Source organism: Prionailurus viverrinus, chromosome B2 (assembly GCF_022837055.1).
Source record: "Prionailurus viverrinus isolate Anna chromosome B2, UM_Priviv_1.0, whole genome shotgun sequence".
NCBI lineage: Eukaryota > Metazoa > Chordata > Mammalia > Carnivora > Felidae > Prionailurus > Prionailurus viverrinus.
In genome coordinates, this window is record NC_062565.1 from 55,035,254 (window position 1) to 55,057,196 (window position 21,943).

The window sequence follows — 21,943 nt, forward strand, 5'->3', positions numbered from 1 at the left end:
AGGTTTGTATCAGAAAAATTAAAGAAAATTAGGTGCAGAAAAAGCCCCAAGTTGCATTCCGTATAGAAATGTTAGAACACTCTTAAATATAGAGAACAAACTGAGAGTTGCTGGAGGCGGTTGGGGGGGGGGGCGGGAATGGGCTAAATGGGCAAGGGGCATTAAGGAGGACACTTGTTGGGATGACCACTGAGTGTTATATGTAGGGGATGAATCACTGGATTCTACTCCTGAAATCATTATTGCACTATATGCTAACTAACTTAGATGTAAGTTAAAAACAATAATAAATATATTATTTTTTTTTTTTTTTAATTTTTTTTTTCAACGTTTATTTATTTTTGGGACAGAGAGACAGAGCATGAACGGGGGAGGGGCAGAGAGAGAGGGAGACACAGAATCGGAAACAGGCTCCAGGCTCCGAGCCATCAGCCCAGAGCCTGACGCGGGGCTCGAACTCCCGGACCGCGAGATCGTGACCTGGCTGAAGTCGGACGCTTAACCGACTGCGCCACCCAGGCGCCCCAATAAATATATTATTTTTAAAAAATGGTAGAACATCATAATCACTTGTGAATATTTTGAAGTCCACAGAGTAGGTATGCATCTAAGATGTTGCCTGACATACAGATTTCAGGTGTCCTACTCACTGGCTATTGTATGAGAAGTATCTATTTGTTAACTCATATTGTTTAGTGACTAGTAAGTGGCATTTTTGGTATTCTACATTTATTTTAAATGATATTTTGTTACATATTGCATTTTACTGAGTTTTAATTTTTTAATTTTTTTTAATGTTTATTTTTGAGAGAAAGAGAGAGTGTGAGCACGTGAGGGGCAGAGAGAGAGACAGACAGAGACAGAACCCTAAACAGGTTCTAGGCTTTAAGCTGTCGGCACAGAGCCTGATGCAGGGCTCAAACCCAACGGACCACAAGATCATGACCTGAGCCAATGTCAGCCACTCAACTGACTGAGCCACCCAGGTACCCCTGCATTTTACTGAGTTTTTAGACTACTTAGTTTTATTTAGGAAATCAGTCAGAGTGGGAAAGTGTTAAGTGATAGGTAATGAATTACTCTAAAACATCAGGGAATAGGTTCCTATTGAGCATTTTTGTGCAGAACAGTTGTTTTTCAAAAATGGTTATGGCCAGTAAGTGAGAAATGTGACCACTTGTAACCACTACTCTTACCAGCCTGGCCAAAGCCTGTACCATCTGTTCCCTGGATTCTTGTAATGAGCTCCCTGTTTCTGTCCCTACTCCCTCTAGTTTGTTTCCATCATATCATGCAGAATAATCCTGTTAACAGTGTCAGGTCATGCCACTCCTGTGCCAAGAAAATTGCAGTAGCTCCCCATTTTACTCAGAGAAAAAAACCAAACTTCATTCATTGGTCCATAACATCCTTCTCTTTCTTTTTTCTCCTCCTGTATATCTATAATCTAGATCATAATGTGAAATTAAAGTATATATGTTTATTAGTTACTGGGTTTTTTGAGTTAATGTTTCACTTATTCCCCTTAAAGAAAAGAAAATCATAAATTGCATAGGATTTTTTAATTCTTCCCACAGTAAATGGCACTCACTAGATAGACACCCTTATTTTAAGGGGATATATTTCTTCATCTCTGAAATGAAGGTAATACCTATAAATAATATCTAATTGTCTCAAAGCAGTCTTTCTCTTGGTTTTCTTCTAGTAGTTCATATATTGTCCTCACATCTCCATTACTGTGGAGGGTTTTCTTTCTCCTTCTCTAGAACCTCTCTTTAGGTCTTTCTTTGAATAGCTTTTTTGGGCAATGAAAAGCACTCTATTGTCTTTTTTTCCCCCATTACACCTTTACATATGTGTAGAAACCTTCATTCACCCTAAACAGGCTGTGACATGATCAGTAAAGTTACTTAGGGATTGATGATGGTTGCATGATTTATTTCTGGATTTGCAAGAAATTTTCAAGTAACAATTCATTCTAGAAAAATAAAGCAAAAAGTGAAAGGAAAACTAAATGATTTTTGTTAAGAGCCTTCTCTCAGAGTGGAGCAGGGTGGAGGGGAAGGGTTGATCTGTGATTAATCCAAATTTAATTTTAATGGAACCTAAAACTTCAAAATACATAAGCTTTTCTCCTTCTGTAGCTTATGTGTCCATTTTCTTTAACATATATCACCCAACTATTTTTTATTTTTTATATTTATTTATTTTTTAAAGTAGGCTCCCTGCCCATCATGGGGCTTGAACTCACAACCCTGAACTTACAATCAAGAGTCACATGCCCTACTGACTGAGCCAGCTAGGCTTCCCCAACTAGATATTTTTTAAATCTTGGGGCACCTGATTGGTTCAGTCGGTAAAGTGTCTGACTCTTGGTTTTGGCTCAGGTCATAATCTCACGGTTCATGGGTTCAAGCCCCATGTCAGGCTTTGCACTGACAGTGCAGAGCCTACTTGAGATTGTCTCCCTCTCTCTGTGCCACTCCCTCTAAATAAATAAACTTAATTTAAAAAAAAATTTTTTAATTAAAAAAAATGTTTCCCAAATATATATATTAGAATGTTTGTATATAATGTTACATATTTACTTTCCAAGGGAGATATTTAAATATATGTATATAAGCTCATATATATTTAAATATATATATCTTAAGAATATGTATATACATAGGATATGATGTTGGATTTATTGTTGTGTTTTTACATAAAAGAGCTTTGTTATATACCACACAATTGAGCTTTTTGTTTATTTCTGTGAATTCATTTCTCTTCAGGTAATTTACGGTATCATTTAAACCTAACTAAAGTTTGAAGGCTTTGCTTCTCCAAAATTGCAGTTCACAGATATTACTTCATGGTATCATTGATGTTTGCAGATAATCAGTTATAAGTTCATCTCAATACAATTTGAATATCTGTATGTAAAAACATTGGAGAATACGAACTCAGAGTGTTAAAATTACTTTGAAAACTTTGTTGCTTGCTTCAGTTTTAAAACTTTATAGCCATTTATTTTAAATTGATTTATTTTTCATTTCTGCTCTAATGAATTGGAGAAAAATGGACAGGTCAAATAGGATCCTGGGTGCTGTGGTTGGTTGGCATTTATATAGGTCTTTCATAAAGGATTTAATAAAAGGTGACCTGAAATGCAGAAATGTAATCTATAAGACAATCAAAGAAAAACAGTTCTTTTAAGCACACTGTCACTATTGTATGATTCCTGCTCTGTAACTGTAATAATTTTGTGTGTTTGTTGAAAGATGTAAGCTATATTCAATAATGAGGATAGCAGGAATTTGAGACTTCATGTACATTTCTGTTGTCACAGGAAGGTCAGCCTTTTGAAAAGGGATAGAAATGAACATTTCTCCAGAATTACATTTCCCTTCATTTTAGGCTATCTCTTAATTCCAGCATTTTTACTGTGTTTGATAAATAGGCCAAATATATATTTTATTTATTTGGCAGGGGAGGTGGTGAAACTTTACAAATTTCAACTGGCATTGCACTTGGCTGATAAGAATGGGAGTTTGTACCGCTCTGAAGAGATTACATGAAGTAGAATTGGAAAGCAAATTGTATTTACAAAAGATAGGATGATGTTCCTAATAGGTGTTCAGAATAGACTATTCACTCTCATATTCTGCTGAGCTTTACTAGAAATAACTTCATTTCAAAAAAAGAACAAATCTGATTGAAGGTAAAAGCATTCCCTCTCCACAGACACTCTTCCAAAGGACTTACATTAAATTTTCCTGATGGGCACACAGCTGTATTTTGAGCTGTATCTGTATAAACTGTAATGTGGAAAATAAAAATCTAAATAGTACACCTGATTGCTTCATGCACCAATCATTTAGATTACTAGATCTATATCTATAATTTTGGAAGAGAAGTTGCAAGGTGATGTTCTGACAATAACTGTCAAAGTCATAATACTAGGATCTGTTTTCATCTTGTTGTCAAGGTAAAGTTATTGAAATTCACAGTTGGTAGGTCACAAAGATCACTTCCTATCTCTTGTCATCTGTAGCTTAATGCTGACCTAAGCGGCTGGTGTATAATGTCAAAATTATCACGGTGCCCAGGCTGCAGAAGTACAACATGCTACATGATTTAATGCATTTCCTGTCTGGAATAAAGATTATGAAAAGGCCAACAACCATGAGCTACAGTGGTTTAGAGAGACTTAGTTTCTAATTTTGCTTTCTCCTTTTCCCGTTCATTTTAGATTTTGGATTTAGTAAAAGGGACACATTACCAAGTAGCCTGTCAGAAGTACTTCGAGATGACACATAATGTAAGTACATTTTTAAACTTTATGGCCTAATCCTTTGTTTTGTTGTTATTCTGTGTTTCATTCAGGGTTTTTAGTTGCAGCTCCAGCTATTTTCACCAGAAAGGGATTTATCACATGGTATTAGGTAACTTGTAAAATTGATAGAGGGGCCAGAGAATTAATCTAGGAATCTACAGACCCAGAAATACTGTAACAGTGAGAAGCTACACAATGAGAAAACCTTATTCTACTACAGCTGCCACCCACCATTTCACGTCTAGGGATGAGACCGAGGGCCAGTAAACTTTTTTAGGAAAGTGCCAGATTGTAAAAATTTTAGGCCGTGTTGTCCATATGGTCTCTGTCAAACTGCTCATCTCTGCTTTTGTAGTCCAGAGCAGCCATAGATCATATATAAAGGAACGAGCATGACTGTGTTCTCGTAGAACTTTATTTACCAAAACAGATAGTGGGCTGGATTTGACCAACGGCCTTAGGTAGCCAAATCTTGGAGTAGCTGTAGAACAGTTGCCCTAGGTGCCTAGGAAAACCAGAGGCTTTTGCCATCTTCCCTGTAGAAAATGTTTTACTTCTGGCTGCCACCTCATGTTACTCTTATTTCCCATATCTCATATTTACCTGCATGGCTGAACTTTAGTTACATGTAAGACCCCTGACTGCAAGGGACTCAAGGAAATGTGTTTGGTTTTTATCTTGTTAGCCTCTTTTGCCATGCTTCTATAGTACAGGCATACGTTGGAGATATTACGGGTTTGGTTCCAGACCATCATGATAAAGTGAGCTGAATGCATTTTTTGGTTTCCCAGTATAGATACCAGTTATGTTTCCATTATACTGTAGTCTATTAAGTGTGTAGTAGCATTATTACAGGTATTAATAGGTATTTTTGCATACCTTAATTAAAAAATACTTTATGGCTAAAAAATACTAACCACGATCTGAGCTTTCAACAAGTTATAACTTTTTACTGGTGGAGGTTCCTCCCTCCATGTCGATGGCTGCTGACTGTTCAGGGTGGTAGCTGCTGAAGGTTGGGGTGGCTGTGGTTGGTTTTAAACATAAGACAACAAAGAAGTTTGCCGTATCAACTTAACTTCCTTTCATGGATGATTTCTCTATAGCATGTGATGCTGTTTGGTAGCATTTGCCCACAGTAGAACGTCTTTCAAAATTGGAGTTTGTCCTCTCAAACCCTGCTGCTGCTTCCTCAACTAAATTTATGTCATGTTCTAACTCTTTTGTTGTCATTTCAACAATCTTCCCAACATCTTCACCAGGAGTACATTCCATATCATGAAACCACTTTCTGTGCTCATCCATAAGAGGACTCTTTTGTCTACACTGAAAATCTGTTGGTTTAGTGTAGCTCCTTCATTTGTTACCTTATCTAGATCTTCTGGATAACCTGCAGCAGGTTCTGTATTAACACTTGGCTGCTTCACCTTGCATTTTGAGGTTACAGAGACTGCTGCTTTCCTTAAACTTCATGAACCAACCGACCTCTGCTAGCTTCACACTTTTCCTCTATAGCTTCCTCACTTCTCTCAGCCTTCATGAAATTGAAGAGAGTTAGGTCCTGGCTCTGGATTAGCTTTGGCTTAAGGGAATCTTGTGGCTGGTGTGTCTTCTGTCCAAACCACGAAAACTTCCTCCATATCAGCAATAGGGCTGTTTTGCTGTCTTATCATTTGTGTGATCACTGGGGTAGTGCATTCACAACTTGGCTAACTGGCACAAGAAGCCTAGCTTTTGGCCTGTCTCAGCTTTCAACATGCCTTCCTCAATAAGCTTAATCATTTCTGGCTTTTGATGTAAAGTAAGAGATTTGTGGCTCTTCCTTTCACTTGAATACTGAGAGGCCATTGTAGGTTCTTAATTGGCTTAATTTCAGTATTGCTGTGTCTCAGGGAATAGGCAGGCTGGAGGAAAGAGAGACAGGAGAATGGCCAGTCAGTGGAGGAGTCAGAACACATACAACATTTATCAGTTTAAGTTTGGCATCTTATATGGGCATGGTTTCTGATGCCACAACACTATTACAGTAGTAACATCAAAGATCACCATAACAAAAATAACGAAGTTTGAAATACTGTGAGAATTACCAAAATGTGACAGAAACATACAGTGAGCAAGTACTGCTGGAAAAATGCCAATAGACTCCCTCAACTGCAGGGTTGCCACAAACCTTCAATTTGTAGAAAACACAATATCTGGGAAATGCAATAAAACAAAATATGCCTATATAAGAAGACCTACTAGTAGGTTCTGAAACATGTAAAGCAAGGGTCACAACTCAGAGGCCTACAGAGGTTAGGCAAATAACCCAAAAAAGTGAGGTAGAGGTATCAGGGTGACTCAGTCATTTAAGTGTCTGACTCTTGATTTCAGCTCAGGTCATGACCTCAGAGTTGTAAGATCAGGCCCTTCATCAGGCTCTGTGCTGGGTATAGAGTCTGCTTAAGATGCTCTCTCGCTCGCTCGCGCTCTCTCTCTCTCTCTCTCTCTCACTTAAAAAAAAAAACCTGTGAAGGTGGCTGAGATTAACACCAGAGAGTATGGGAGGCACCATGGTGTGCTGATGAATTCACATCCTGTTAGGGGCATTCACATTGACAAGTTTGAAGACTGTATACAAGTCAGTAGAACACATCTGCAGGTGAAATTCAGCTCACTGACCCCCTGTTTGCAACTGCTGGTCTTGATCATGGCTCCCTAACCTAGGACAGACATCCAACTTCCTGAGACATTTTTTTCTGTGAGTGTATATGTGCATTTTTTCAGAGTCTGTTGTTTATCAGGTTTCAAAGGGATTCATCCGTGACCCTCCCCCAAAAGATGTTGCATTCATTGAATTCATCATCAGCTACCATGCTATGCTGTTTTATAATCATTTTTATTTTTCCTATTTAGTTTTTATGGAATATTTTTTATATTTTGGTTACATAATAACAGAATCTCTTATAGTATAAAATATTTCATAGGAAAAGTATATCCTATAATATTACCAATAATGAATACAGTACTGTAACCGACATCTGTAGAACCCTTAACACATGCCCAATACTGCACTAAGTACTTTGACCACATTAGCTCTTTTGATGCACACTACAGTACTACAGTGAGGTACTATTTTTATTCCCATTTATGAATAAAGTTTAGAGAAGGTGAGCAACCTGTGTAAGGTCCTACTGCTTATAAGAGATGGACTAAGTAAGTCATTAAAGCTTATGAGCCTGACCATGACTGTGTGCTTCTATAGAATCTGATACTGTACCTGTAATAATGACTGTGGGGGTCACTAGCATTTTCTTGTCTACATTTATGATCCAACTATCGTAGTTTATGTTAAAAAAAAAAACCTGAAAACCAACAATTCTACATGACTTGCCCAAGGTACCATAATTTGTAAATAGGAGATCCGGAGCCAGAACCATCCCTACCACTGTCTGCTGTGGGTCTTCCCCTTCTTTCTATTACACCTAACTGTTGAAAATATGACTGTTATTTACCACCATAAAGACTTTGTTTTCACAAAATTTAAAAGACAAAATAAACCTCACTTAAATAGAAACAAGCACAAATTCTCATTAGTTTTAGCAGTCTAGGAATCTCACCCGATAAGCCACATTTGTTTGATATTTTCCGCACCAGTTTTGAATTAACCTTTTTCTTAGAGACCATATTCCTTAATTTGCCTACTCAGCTTGAGAGTTCTTAATTATTTGTGGATTCTCTTTAATAAGACTCCTCAGAACTTCCACAAATTAAGGTCTGTCATTCAACTTCTTTCCTTTTTTTAAAATAAGATGTGAAAAATAGATTTAAACATTGAGTTTGTGACATAATCACAAAAAATAAGAAGAAAATTTCTAGTTCCCAGATCTGCTTTTGTAGTATCTACTGAGTATTCTTTTCTTACAGGAATATTACTGCTATGGGCAATTTAAAAACTTGCCTTAGATTAGTGAAGATATTGAAAAGATGTATGTCTAAATCCTCCCACATATAACTTAAGCCACATAAAAATCAATGGAATAAAAAGGCTGTTTGAATTCGCTAGATGTCTCATTATAGATTTTTAGTTGTGAATATCTATTATTTTTTCTCATTAAATTAAAACTAGAATCCATTTTTATTGTCAGTTTTCTGCCATCCTGCCTGCCTCCCCACTTAACAAAAATTTTTAAAGCTACATTTATTTTCCTGAGGATTTTGCGATCAAGCTCATTTTAACGAAAGTTTTGAAAATGAACCAGTTAATTGATACCATTTACAGCCGCACTATGATAGTTCCATATGGCTTTTTTGGTAATACCAGCTGCCTCATTATAAGCTGTCATTGCAAAATCTCTTGATTAAAACCCAAACATCCCATAGGTAAAACAATATTGCTTCCATTCCTTCAAAATCTACATTTGCTGTGGCAGAAATATGAGACCTATGTTTGTGTGAAGGTCATCGTGTGCAGAACATGTTGATTCCAAGCAAATGTTTGAGAGAGATTCTGTAAGTAGATGTCAAAATCTGGGCTGCTTGAAATCTGTTTTCCTCAGTGTTTTTTAGGGAGCAATGTTTTATACTGTGGTCTGTTTTTTGCTTTTGGTATGCTCTATGTGTAAATGAAAACACTTGGCCTTGTGTGGATTAATCTCTGAATTGTAATTGAAAATCATTTCTTTAGCAAACTGAGTCATTCTTGATACTTATTTTCCAAATAGCTGAGCATTTTTTCCCACCATATAAATCTTTGCAGAAATCTTATTAAATTCTATCACATTTGCCTGCAATCTTGAACAGGATATACCAAATAAAATTAAGCTCTTTTATAATAATTCAGGGTCATTATTATGGATATCAATTAGAGTACTGGGCTAGAAGCCATCATCTTGTCTCTTGCTTGGATCACTGTAGTAGCTTCCTAACTCATTTCCCACTATCTACAACACATGCACCATTCCAGGTCTTTACCCTCCACACAGCTGTTGGGATGATCTTTAAAATAGAGGAACATGATTATTTTAGTAAACTGCTTTAAAAAAAAAAAAACCTTAAAGGGCTTCCAAATCGCTCTGAAGATGAAATCCAAAATTTATAATGTAGCCTATAAAGGCGTCCAACCCATTTCCTTCTTTCTGGATGCCAACTACACTGATCTTATTTCATATCCCTTACAGTACTTTGAGACTACTAAGCTAATATGGCAGAATGAAAATGCATCACAGAATTTCCCTTTCTCACTAGTGAACACAATGTACAAAACATAAAAAATGACCCACCAAAAGGAAAACATCACCAATAGCAGCCAATTAAGAAAAACGGCAAGGAAAGAAACAAAAATTCTGTTTCCAAATCTAGAATGTTCCTACTTTTTTAAAAATAAGGAGTAAAGGAAATAGCTGCTGACCTTTAAGCAGAAATAAATTAAAATTGAGGGTTTCTATGGGGATAATTTGCTTTCTCTATTCTAAATTCATTTTGAAGTAAAATCTGTTTTCATTGAGGGGGGGTGCATAAACCAAAGTTAATTTTTCTGGACAAGCTGAAAGGAAACTGAATGGCAGCCATTACACTTCCTTTAGCCAGAAATAAAACTGAAAGAAAGAAAACATTTAAAAGACAACCTATTTTAGAAAAAAGTACAATCCACCATACAGAAGAAACTTCATAATTTCATCATGCTATCAAGCAACTGAATTAGACTGTAAGTTCAGTAAAATGAACTTATTAGCAAAATGAGTTACAAAAATGCAATCCCAAACCTAAGAGAGACAGTTGAAAACCCAAATGTCACATAGTAACATGGTACATGCCCTTGATTCAAGACCCTTGTCACTGTTTTAGTTGGTTAATAAGAAAATTAAAGTGGAATAAAAAATATGTGCATTTTTCAAACAATATATTTTAAAGTTAAAAACATTTAAAGGTCTTTTATTCATCTTTCGATGTACGGGCAAGGTCTTTCGATGCACGGGCAAGGTCTCATTTGAGTATAGTTTTGAGATTGGAGTTCAATTTTTTTTTTAAGCTTATTTTGAGAGAGAGAGCAAGGGAAAGGCAGAGAGAAGTGGGGAGAGAGAATCCCAGGCAGGCTCCACGCTGTCAGTGCAGAACTCCACACTGGACTTGATCTCATAAACTGTAAGATCATGATCTGAGCTGAAATCAAGAGAGTCAGATGCTTAACCAACTGAACCACCCAGGTACCCAGGAATTCAACTTTTTTTTTTTTAATTAACTACACCTATAATATGCCATCAATAATTTCCAGTTCAGGTTTCTTTCAAGTAGAAGAGGGAGCTAAGGACACATTTAAAGCAATATGATCTTTTTCCCTTAACTTTTGGGAATTCAACTTTTTTTTTTAATGTTTGTTTATTTTTGAGAGAGAGATAGGGAGATACAGAATCCGAAGTAGGCTCCATCCAGCTTTTGAGCTGTCAGCACAGAGCCTGATGCAGCACTCAAGCTTATGAACCATGAGATCATGACCTGAGCCGAAGTCTGAGTCTCCACTGACTGAGCCACCCAGGATCCCCTCAACTTGTTTCTTTTTTAAGTGACTTGCTTTTCTTGAGTCTTTGCAAAGCCAGTAGAGAGCATAGAACCAACAACTTTCTTTCTACACTCCTGTTTTCTTGGTTTTCCCCATAGCAACCATATTAATATCTTTACCTCATTGATGAGGAAACCGAGGCTTATAAAGATTTCATTTTGTCCAAATTGCAGTTTAATTTATTTTGATCCAAAGAGTCCTCTCCGTGATGATAGATGTATTGAGAATTTTAACACGTTGAAAATTTAGGTGTAGAAAATCTCCAATGTAATTATAGCCAAGCAATAGATTCTTTTTTTTTTTACATGAAATAATACCACTATGTTTTTTTTAAGAAATTTTATTTTATTTTATTGTATTTTATTTTATTTTATTTTATTTTTAATATATGAAATTTATTGTCAAATTGGTTTCCATACAACACCCAGTGCTCATCCCAAAAGGTGCCCTCCTCAATACCCATCACCCACCCTCCCCTCCCTCCCACCCCCCATCAACCCTCAGTTTGTTCTCAGTTTTTAACAGTCTCTTATGCTTTGGCTCTCTCCCACTCTAACCTCTTTTTTTTTTTTTTTCCTTCCCCTCCCCCATGGGTTTCTGTTAAGTTTCTCAGGATCCACACAAGAGTGAAAACATATGGTATCTGTCTTTCTCTGTATGGCTTATTTCACTTAGCATCACACTCTCCAGTTCCATCCACGTTGCTACAAAAGGCCATATTTCCTTCTTTCTCATTGACAAGTAGTATTCCATTGTGTATATAAACCACAATTTCTTTATCCATTCATCAGTTGATGGACATTTGGCTCTTTCCATAATTTGGCTATTGTTGAAGAGTGCTGCTATAAACATTGGGGTACAAGTGCCCCTATGCATCAGTACTCCTGTATCCCTTGGATAAATTCCTAGCAGTGCTATTGCTGGGTCATAGGGTGGATCTATTTTTAATTCTCTGAGGAACTTCCACACTGCTTTCCAGAGCGGCTGCACCAATTTGCATTCCCACCAACAGTGCAAAAGGGTTCCCGTTTCTCCACATCCTCTCCAGCACCTATAGTCTCCTGATTTGTTCATTTTGGCCACTCTGACTGGCGTGAGGTGATACCTGAGTGTGGTTTTGATTTGTATTTCCCTGATAAGGAGCGACGTTCAGCATCTTTTCATGTGCCTGTTGGCCATCCGGATGTCTTCTTTAGAGAAGTGTCTATTCATGTTTTCTGCCCATTTCTTCACTGGGTTATTTGTTTTTCGGGTGTGGAGTTTGGTGAGCTCTTTATAGATTTTAGATACTAGCCCTTTGTCTGATATGTCATTTGCAAATATCTTTTCCCATTCCGTTGGTTGCCTTTTAGTTTTGTTGCTTGTTTCCTTTGCTGTGCAGAAGCTTTTTATCTTCATAAGGTCCCAGTAATTCACTTTTGCTTTTAATTCCCTTGCCTTTGGGGATGTGTTGAGTAAGAGATTGCTACGGCTGAGGTCAGAGAGGTCTTTTCCTGCTTTCTCCTCTAAGGTTTTGATGGTTTCCTGTCTCACATTCAGGTCCTTTATCCATTTTGAGTTTATTTTTGTGAATGGTGTGAGAAAGTGGTCTAGTTTCAATCTTCTGCATGTTGCTGTCCAGTTCTCCCAGCACCATTTGTTAAAGAGACTGTCTTTTTTCCATTGGATGTTCTTTCCTGCTTGTCAAAGATGAGTTGGCCATACGTTTGTGGGTCTAGTTCTGGGGTTTCTATTCTATTCCATTGGTCTATGTGTCTGTTTTGGTGCCAATACCATGCTGACTTGATGATTACAGCTTTGTAGTAGAGGCTAAAGTCTGGGATTGTGATGCCTCCTGCTTTGTTCTTCTTCTTCAAAATTACTTTGGCTATTCGGGGCCTTTTGTGGTTCCATATGAATTTTAGGATTGCTTCTTCTAATTTCGAGAAGAATGCTGGTGCAATTTTGATTGGGATTGCATTGAATGTGTAGATAGCTTTGGGTAGTATTGACATTTTGACAATATTTATTCTTCCAATCCATGAGCAGAGAATGTCTTTCCATTTCTTTAAATCTTCTTCGATTACCTTCATAAGTTTTCTATAGTTTTCAGCATACAGATCTTTTACATCTTTGGTTAGATTTAGTCCTAGGTATTTTATGCTTCTTGGTGCAATTGTGAATGGGATCAGTTTCTTTATTTGTCTTTCTGTTGCTTCATTGTTAGTGGATAAGAGTGCATTGATTTCTGTACATTGATTTTGTATCCTGCAACTTTGCTGAATTCCTGTATCAGTTCTAGCAGACTTTTGGTGGAGTCTATCGGATTTTCCATGTATAATATCATGTCATCTGCAAAAAGCAAAAGCTTGACTTCATCTTTGCCAATTTTGATGCCTTTGATTTCCTTTTGTTGTCTGATTGCTGATGCTAGAACTTCCAGCACTATGTTAAACAACAGCGGTGAGAGTGGGCATCCCTGTCGTGTTCCTGATCTCAGGGAAAAAGCTTTCAGTTTTTCCCCGTTGAGGATGATGTTAGCTGTGGGCTTTTCATAAATGGCTTTTATGATGTTTAAGTATGTTCCTTCTATCCTGACTTTCTCAAGGGTTTTTATTAAGAAAGGGTGCTGGATTTGTCAAAGGTCTTTTCTGCATCGATTGACAGGATCATATGGTTCTTCTCTTTTTTTTGTTAATGTGATGTATCACGTTGATTGTCTTGCGAATGTTGAACCAGCCCTGCATCCCAGGAATGAATCCCCCTTGGTCATTGTGAATAATTCTTTTTATATGCCGTTGAATTTGATTTGCTAGTATCTTATTGAGAATTTTTGCATCCATATTCATCAGGGATATTGGCCTGTAGTTCTCTTTTTTTACTGGGTCTCTGGTTTAGGAATCAAAGTAATACTGGCTTCATAGAATGAGTCTGGAAGTTTTCTTCCCCTTCTATTTCTTGGAATAGCTTGAGAAGAATAGGTATTATCTCTGCTTTAAACGTCTGGTAGAACTCCCCTGGGAAGCCATCTGGTCCTGGACTCTTATTTGTTGGGAGATTTTTGATAACTGATTCAATTTCTTCGCTGGTTATGGGTCTGTTCAAGCTTTCTATTTCCTCCTGACTGAGTTTTGGAAGAGTGTGGGTGTTTAGGAATTTGTCCATTTCTTCCAGGTTGTCCAATTTGTTGGCATATAATTTTTCATAGTGTTCCCTGATAATTGTTTGTATCTCTGAGGGATTGGTTGTAATAATTCCATTTTCATTCATGATTTTATCTATTTGGGTCATCTCCCTTTTCTTTTTGAGAAGCCTGGCTAGAGGTTTGTCAATTTTGTTTATTTTCTCAAAAAACCAACTCTTGGTTTCGTTGATCTGCTCTACAGTTTTTTTAGATTCTATATTGTTTATTTCTGCTCTGATCTTTATTATTTCTCTTCTTCTGCTGGGTTTAGGCTGCCTTTGCTGTTTTGCTTCTATTTCCTTTAGGTGTGCTATTAGATTTTTGTATTTGGGATTTTTCTTGTTTCTTGAGATAGGCCTGGATGGCAATGTATTTTCCTCTCAGGACTGCCTTCGCTGCGTCCCAAAGCATTTGGATTGTTGTATTTTCATTTTCGTTTGTTTCCATATATTTTTTAATTTCTTCTCTAATTGCCTGGTTGACCCACTCATTCATTAGTAGGGTGTTCTTTAACCTCCATGCTTTTGGAGGTTTTCCAGACTTTTTCCTGTGGTTGATTTCAAGCTTCATGGCATTGTGGTCTGAAAGTATGCATGGTATAATTTCAATTCTTGTAAACTTATGAAGGGCTGTTTTGTGACCCAGTATATGATCTGTCTTGGAGAATGTTCCATGTGCACTCGAGAAGAAAGTATATTCTGTTGCTTTGGGATGCAGAGTTCTAAATATATCTGTCAAGTCCATCTGATCCAATGTCTCATTCAGGGCCCTTGTTTCTTTATTGATCGTGTGTCTAGATGATCTATCCATTTCTAAGTGGGGTGTTAAAGTCCCCTGCAATTACCACATTCTTATCAATAAGGTTGCTTATGTTTATGAGTAATTGTTTTATATATTTGGGAGCTCCGGTATTCGGCACATAGACATTTATAATTGTTAGCTCTTCCTGATGGATAGACCCTGTAATTATTATATAATGCCCTTCTTCATCTCTTGTTACAGCCTTTAATTTAAAGTCTAGTTTGTCTGATATAAGTATGGCTACTCCAGCTTTCTTTTGGCTTCCAGTAGCATGATAAATAGTTCTCCATCCCCTCACTCTCAATCTAAAGGTGTCTTCAGGTCTAAAATGAGTCTCTTGTAGACAGCAAATAGATGGGTCTTGTTTTTTTATCCATTCTGATACCCTATGTCTTTTGGTTGGCGCATTTAATCCATTTACATTCAGTGTTATTATAGAAAGATACGGGTTTAGAGTCATTGTGATGTCTGTATGTTTTATGCTTGTAGCGATGTCTCTGGTACTTTGTCTCACAGGGTCCGCCTTAGGATCTCTTGTAGGGCTGGTTTAGTGGTGACAAATTCCTCAGGTTTTTTTTTGTTTGGGAAGACCTTTATCTCTCCTTCTATTCTAAATGACAGACTTGCTGGATAAAGGATTCTCGGCTGCATATTTTTTTCTGTTTAGCACACTGAAGATCTCGTGCCAATTCTTTCTGGCCTGCCAAGTTTCAAAAGAGAGATCAGTCACGAGTCTTATAGGTCTCCCTTTATATGTGAGGGCACGTTTATCCCTTGCTGCTTTCAGAATTTTCTCTTTATCCTTGTATTTTGCCAGTTTCACTATGATATGTCATGCAGAAGATCGATTCAAGTTACGTCTGAAGGGAGTTCTCTGTGCCTCTTGGATTTCAATGCCTTTTTCCTTCCCCAGTTCAGGGAAGTTCTCAGCTATGATTTCTTCAAGTACCCCTTCAGCACCTTTCCCTCTCTCTTCCTCCTCTGGGATACCAATTATGCGTATATTATTTCTTTTTAGTGTATCACTTAGTTCTCTAATTTTCCCCTCATACTCCTGGATTTTTTTATCTCTCTTTTTCTCAGCTTCCTCTTTTTCCATAACTTTATCTTCTAGTTCACCTATTCTCTCCTCTGCCTCTTCAAGCCGAGCTGTGGTGGTTTCCATTTTGTTATGCATTTCGTTTAAAGCGTTTTTCAGCTCCTCGTGACTGTTCCTTAGTCCCTTGATCTCTGTAGGAAGAGATTCTCTGCTCTCCTCTATACCTTTTTCAAGCCCAGTGATTAATTTTATGACTATTATTCTAAATTCACTTTCTGTTATATTATTTAAATCCTTTTTGATCAGCTCATTAGCTGTTGTTATTTCCTGGAGATTCTTCTGAGGGGAATTCTTCCGCTTGGTCATTTTGGATAGTCCCTGACATGGTGAGGACCTGCAGGGCACTTCCCCTGTGCTGTGGTGTATAACTGGAGTTGGTGGGTGGGGCCGCAGTCAGACCTGATGTCTGCCCCCAGCCCACCACTGGGGCCACAGTCAGACTGGTGTGTGCCTTCTCTTCCCCTCTCCTAGGGGCGGGATTCACTGTGGGGTGGCGTGGCCCGTCTGGGCTACTTGCACACTGCCAGTCTTGTGATGCTGGGGATCTGGCGTATTAGCTGGGGTGGGTAGGCAAGGTGCACGGAGGCTGGAGGGGCCCTGTGGCAGCGGGAGGGAGTCAGATCCGCTGCTGCCGGAGGTTTGGCTCCGCAGAAGCACAGAGTTGGGTGTTTGCGTGGAGCGAGCAAGTTCCCTGGCAGGAACTGGTTCCCTTTGGGATTTTGGCTGGGGGGTGGGCGAGGGAGATGGCGCTGGTGAGCGCCTTTGTTCCCCACCAAACTGAGCTCTGTTGTCAGGGGGCTCAGTAGCTCTCCCTCCCATATCCTCCAGCCTTCCCGCTTTCCGAGCAGAGCTGTTAACTTATGACCTCCCAGACGCTAAGTCGCGCTTGCTGTCGGAACACAGTCCGTCAGGCTCCTCCGCCCCGGCTCCCTCCCGCCAGTCCATGGAGCGCACCGCCTCGCCGCCCTTCCTACCCTCTTCCGTGGGCCTCTTGTCTGCGCTTGGCTCCGGAGACTCCGTTCTGCTAATCCTCTGGCGGTTTTCTGGGTTATTTAGGCAGGTGTAGATGGAATCTAAGTGATCAGCAGGACGCGCGGTGAGCCCAGCGTCCTCCTACGCCGCCATCTTCCCTCTCTCGCCAAAATAATTTCTAAAAAAAATATGAACTGATCTTTGGAACATTTCAGGCCTGGCATGGAATGCAGTTTTTACACAAGTGTCTTGTGGTTCAGAAATCCGATTTCACAGCTTATCTTCCGTTAGATGAAAGTGTTTACGGTGTGTCTGGAGCTGGAGTAAGTTCCTGCGGGTGCCCAAGAGCAGGGGCCTCCTCTCTCCTCTCATTAATTTGCTGATGCCTAACTGCACTGACGCAGCGGTGAGATACCGGGGAGAGAGCAATACCACTGTTTTTTATAACCTTTATAAACTTGGGGCGCCTGGGTGCCTCAGTTGAGCATCCAACTCTGGCTCAGGTTATGATCTCACAGTTCATGAGCTCAAGCCCCGTGTCAGGTCTGTGCTGACAGCTTGGAGCTTTCTTCAGATTCTGTGTCTCCCTCTCTCTCTGCCCCTCTCCTCACACCATCTCTCTCTCTCAAAAATAAATAAACATTTTTAAAAATTTTTTAAATATTATGTTATGATTGTAAGTTTATTTGACTTTGTATAAAACCTCTTAAAACAGATTTCAGAGCAACTAAGTGATCTGGTCAAAGGCCTTAATTATAATTCAGACAAAACCAGTTACTTGTTCAATGATTTTGCATAAACTAGGTAATCTCTTTAGGCTTCATGTTCCTAGTTTTACATGTAGAAGTTTCAATTGAAAGGATCTTCAAGGTCTTTCCAATCTCTAATGTTCTCTATAAAATGTAAAGCCTTCTGATTGATATGTTACATAATAAACTTTTCATGAAACACTTGGTAAAATGCAAACTTTATATTGGATCTCCTACTTTTTAATGAATTGGGTGAAAAACGAATATAATGAAGTTCACAAATGACTTCATTGTTAATAAAAATTATAGATTTATCATAAAACATTCAGGAAACATTTTAAAATTAAGCAGCAAGGTAGCAGATAAAAATTTGTTCTAGTGACCTGAGTAATAACTCTTAAAATGAATTAGTCTAAATGCTATCAATCTACTATACACTGACTTTACTATAAAATTATTGGCCCAACATATATCAACAGCTGACTAAAGAGAATCAGAGAATCCTGGGGTATTCAAGTATTACCAAATAACACCTTGTTTCTGTTTATTGGTTCACCTGTTAAAAGGGTTAATTCTGAACCATCTGAACCATGACAGCAATTCTTTTAACCCCCTGCTAATCCATTTGAATCCACCATACGATTATCCATTGCTTTAATCACATCACCTCCCCTCTCAAGGATTTTTAGTGACTCCCTGATGCCTGCAAAATTAGGTCTAGACTACTTACCCTGGGTTTCAAGGCTCTCTGAGGTCGGGCCCCAGTCTGTCTTCCCAACTTCATTTCCTATTATTCCCTTTTATATGCCTTTTACACCAGGCCATCTGATCTACTTGCTTTCCAGGGACATTGCTTCTTACCTTGGTCATGTGGCTCTGCTGTTTGTATTAACCTTGACCTCATTATCCCAGCTTTTCACTTTCTCCATCTTCCCAAATTCAACTCATATAGCACTTCTCTCACAAAGCCTTCCTTGATCTCCCCAGCCAGAATGTGTCTCTAATATGGAGATAATAAGCCTTTATCTGTGACCCTTAAAAACCTCTATCAAGAATAAAAGAGTGTTAAGTATATGACTGACTTCACTAGGCTTGAAATTTCTTTAAACTTAGTCAAATGCATTCTTGTGTGCTGAAAAACTATCAGCTCATAATGTGGCACATATGACTGGTATACACTGTTGGTTCTGGGCTCAACTCACCAAATATTTAGATACCTACTATATATATACAAGTCACTTCAGTACAAAGAGAGACATAAAAAGGTTAATATAAGACAAATAAACAAAGTGTAATGGCTTCTCAGTTTGTAAAAAAAAAAAAAAAAAAAAAAAATTGAAATGAAAATACCCCCTAACAAAAAACAACAACAAATAACTGCAGTAAAATGGTATCCTTTGGTTGTCAGCTTCCACTGCAGAAGGCAGGGAGGGCAGAGATTCGACATGTGATCAATTCAATCTGACCCACTGGTTGAGTGTGTAGAAAGTGACTCATGTAGAAGGTTTACACTTTAGGAGCTATCTTGCTCTTAGGTCACAGCCCAAGAGTTAGTAAAGGTTTATACAACTTAAGAAATGAATACATTATAAAATCATTGACCTTGGCACAAGGACATGACAGCAGAACATACTGGTTATGAGCATGGACTGTGCTAATTCATATCCCATCTCCAGCCCTGCCAGTGCGTGATCTTGGGTAAGTTATTTAACCTCTCTCTAAAGTGGGAAATACTGATAATTTACCTTCACAGTGCTCTTAATGGAAGTTAACTAAATATATCCATGTTTGTGAATGAGTATATATGTGTGTTTTATGCCACTTAGAATAATGTCTGGCACACAGTAGTCATTAAATAAGTGCTTGCTAATATTAAGGAATATATTTTTCTTTATTAATAAATTTTAGAATCAAAGTTTCTAGAATCAAAGTTAAAAAAAGTAGTATTTGCTAAATGTTCAAATATCATCTGAACACCTTGTAAAGCATCATTGAATAGTAAAGGCACAGGGTAATGGGTAATTGGAAATGATATTCAAGATTTAATTTAAAGTTTAGTGATAGTATTTGTGAAAAGAAATAATGCAAACATGAGCAGGTTCATAGTTTTATGTTAAGTCCCACTGAAAATTACCAAAAGAAAAAAATTTTATATAAAAAGTAAGAGCGGGGCGCCTGGGTGGCTTGGTCAGTTAAGCATCCGACTTCGGCTCAGGTCATCATCTCACGGTCCGTGAGTTCGAGCCCCGCGTCGGGCTCTGTGCTGACCGCTCAGAGCCTGGAGCCTGTTTCGGATTCTGTGTCTCCCTCTCTCTCTGCCCCTCCCCTGTTCATTCTCTGTCTTTCTCTGTCTCAAAAATAAATAAACGTTAAAAAAAAAATTAAAAAAAAAATAAAAAGAGCAGGGGCGCCTGGGTGGCTCAGTCGGTTAAGCATCCGACTTGAGCTCAGGTCACGATCTCGCAGTCTGCGAGTTTGAGCCCCGCGTCGGGCTCTGGGCTGATGGCTCAGAGCCTGGAGCCTGCTTCCGATTCTGTGTCTCCCTCTCTCTCTGCCCCTCCCCCGTTCATGCTCTGGCTCTCTCTGTCTCAAAAAAAATAAACGTTAAAAAAAATAATAAAAAAAAAGTAAGAGCAGGGAAACTCAAGATTGGAATGAAGAAATTACATTAGGTTGCTTTTTCAGTAATTATGATACTAGTGGGATTACATAGGCCAGATTTATAAATATACTCTAAAACATGAGTGGTATCAGGGACCAATATCAAAACAGTGTCTGTTTATGTCCACTCCCTATGGTCCTGGAATGTTTATTTTTTAATATTTTGTTTATTTTTGAGAAACAGAGTGCAAGCAGGGGAGGGGCAGAGAGAGAGGGAGACACAGAATCAGAAGCAGAATCCAGGCTCTGAGCTGTCAGCACAGAGCCTGATGTGGGGCTCAAACTCACAAACCACGAGATCATGACCTGAGCCAAAGGCAGATGCTTAACCAACTGAGCCATCCAGGTGCCCCAATTCTGGAATGTTTAAAGATTATACCCTTCTTCGTCTTTTTTTTTTTTAAACAACAAAATATTTATTGACAGACAATATGGCAGCCACTTTGCTTAGCCATCTGAGATGTTAAGAGGTAGATCTGGAAGTAAAGTTGGATAGGGAACGGGAACTAAGAGCAGAGGTTTGGGTTGGAAATACAAATGCAAGAAGCCATTAATGTTTAGGTAGTAGTTGAAGCACCCTCTGAATGAAATCATGTGTAAGTACTGCATTGAGTGTTATGACCAAGAACTACTAAGATCCATGTTCTGGGCATTAAATAGTTTTTGAACAAGGTCTAGACTGGTTTATGAAGTCCCTCTATACCTTTGCTTTGTGTTAATATATACATTTGCTTTCTTACACAGGTGGATGATTGTGGCTTTTCTTTGAGCCATCCTAACCAGTTCTTTTTTGAGAGCCAACGGATTCTAACTGGTAGTAAAGACATCAGAAAGGAGTCCATCCAACCAGAAGCTCCTCAACCCAAACCAAGTGTCCAGAAAAACAAGGATGCATCATCTGCTCTGGCCTCTCTGAATTCCTCTCTGGAAGTGGATATGGAAGGATTAGAGGATTATTTCAATGAATGATTCTTAAGCGCTGAAGAACCCTTTTTCCTCTCTAGCTTTCACTTCTTTCAAGATTTTGCCTGTTTCTTTTTTAACCTCTTTGTCTACTCCCTCCACCCCACCCCAGTTCATCCTCTGGAAAGCAAGCTTACGGGTAAAAACAAAGACCTCCATTCTATTTTGCTTTGACAAAAGGGAAAAAAGGAAGAATTTCTCTTGAAATCTTACACTAGAGTGGTGTGATGTAAGTCCTGTTTTAGGAGACATAACAGCTTTATAGACTGCTTACAGTTTCCTAGAGACAGTAGAACTAAAAACAACTATTAACCCTTACCACTGTAATTTTTACTTAATCCTTTTCTGGACCATTTTTGTCAATAAATACAAAAATGTGTATTAATGTGTGTGTAGTTGAAGGAGTCATATTATGAGGAGGGATCCAAGACGGTGCCATGGGAAAATCCTGAATTCTACGCAGGACACACCCAACCTACACCTACAGCAGTTCTTTCTGAAGAACTAAAGGCTGACGAATAGCTTCTGCACAACAAAGGATAGAGAGGGGCCACACAAAGAAGGGTAGGAGAGCTGGATACACAGTAATGGGAATCCTACTCCCAGTGCTACAAGCTGCAGTAGGGAGGGATAGTACTGAAGGGCTTGGATGCAGATTCGCCTAACCTAGGGCACAGCA

The 21,943-nt window shown here is 38.5% G+C and overlaps 1 protein-coding gene across 2 annotated transcripts in view; it reads left to right on the forward strand.

Moving 5' to 3' along the window:
* The window catches only part of PRIM2 (DNA primase subunit 2), a 350,775-nt gene extending 329,126 nt beyond the window's left edge, over positions 1–21,649 (forward strand). For both annotated transcript variants that reach the window (XM_047860694.1, XM_047860693.1), the window contains exons 13-14: positions 4,235–4,303; positions 21,046–21,649. In XM_047860694.1, the coding sequence (XP_047716650.1) occupies positions 4,235–4,303; positions 21,046–21,270 (294 nt within the window). In that variant the 3' untranslated portion in view covers positions 21,271–21,649. The remainder of the gene's footprint in view (positions 1–4,234; positions 4,304–21,045) is intronic.
* Positions 21,650–21,943: the final 294 nt, after the last annotated feature.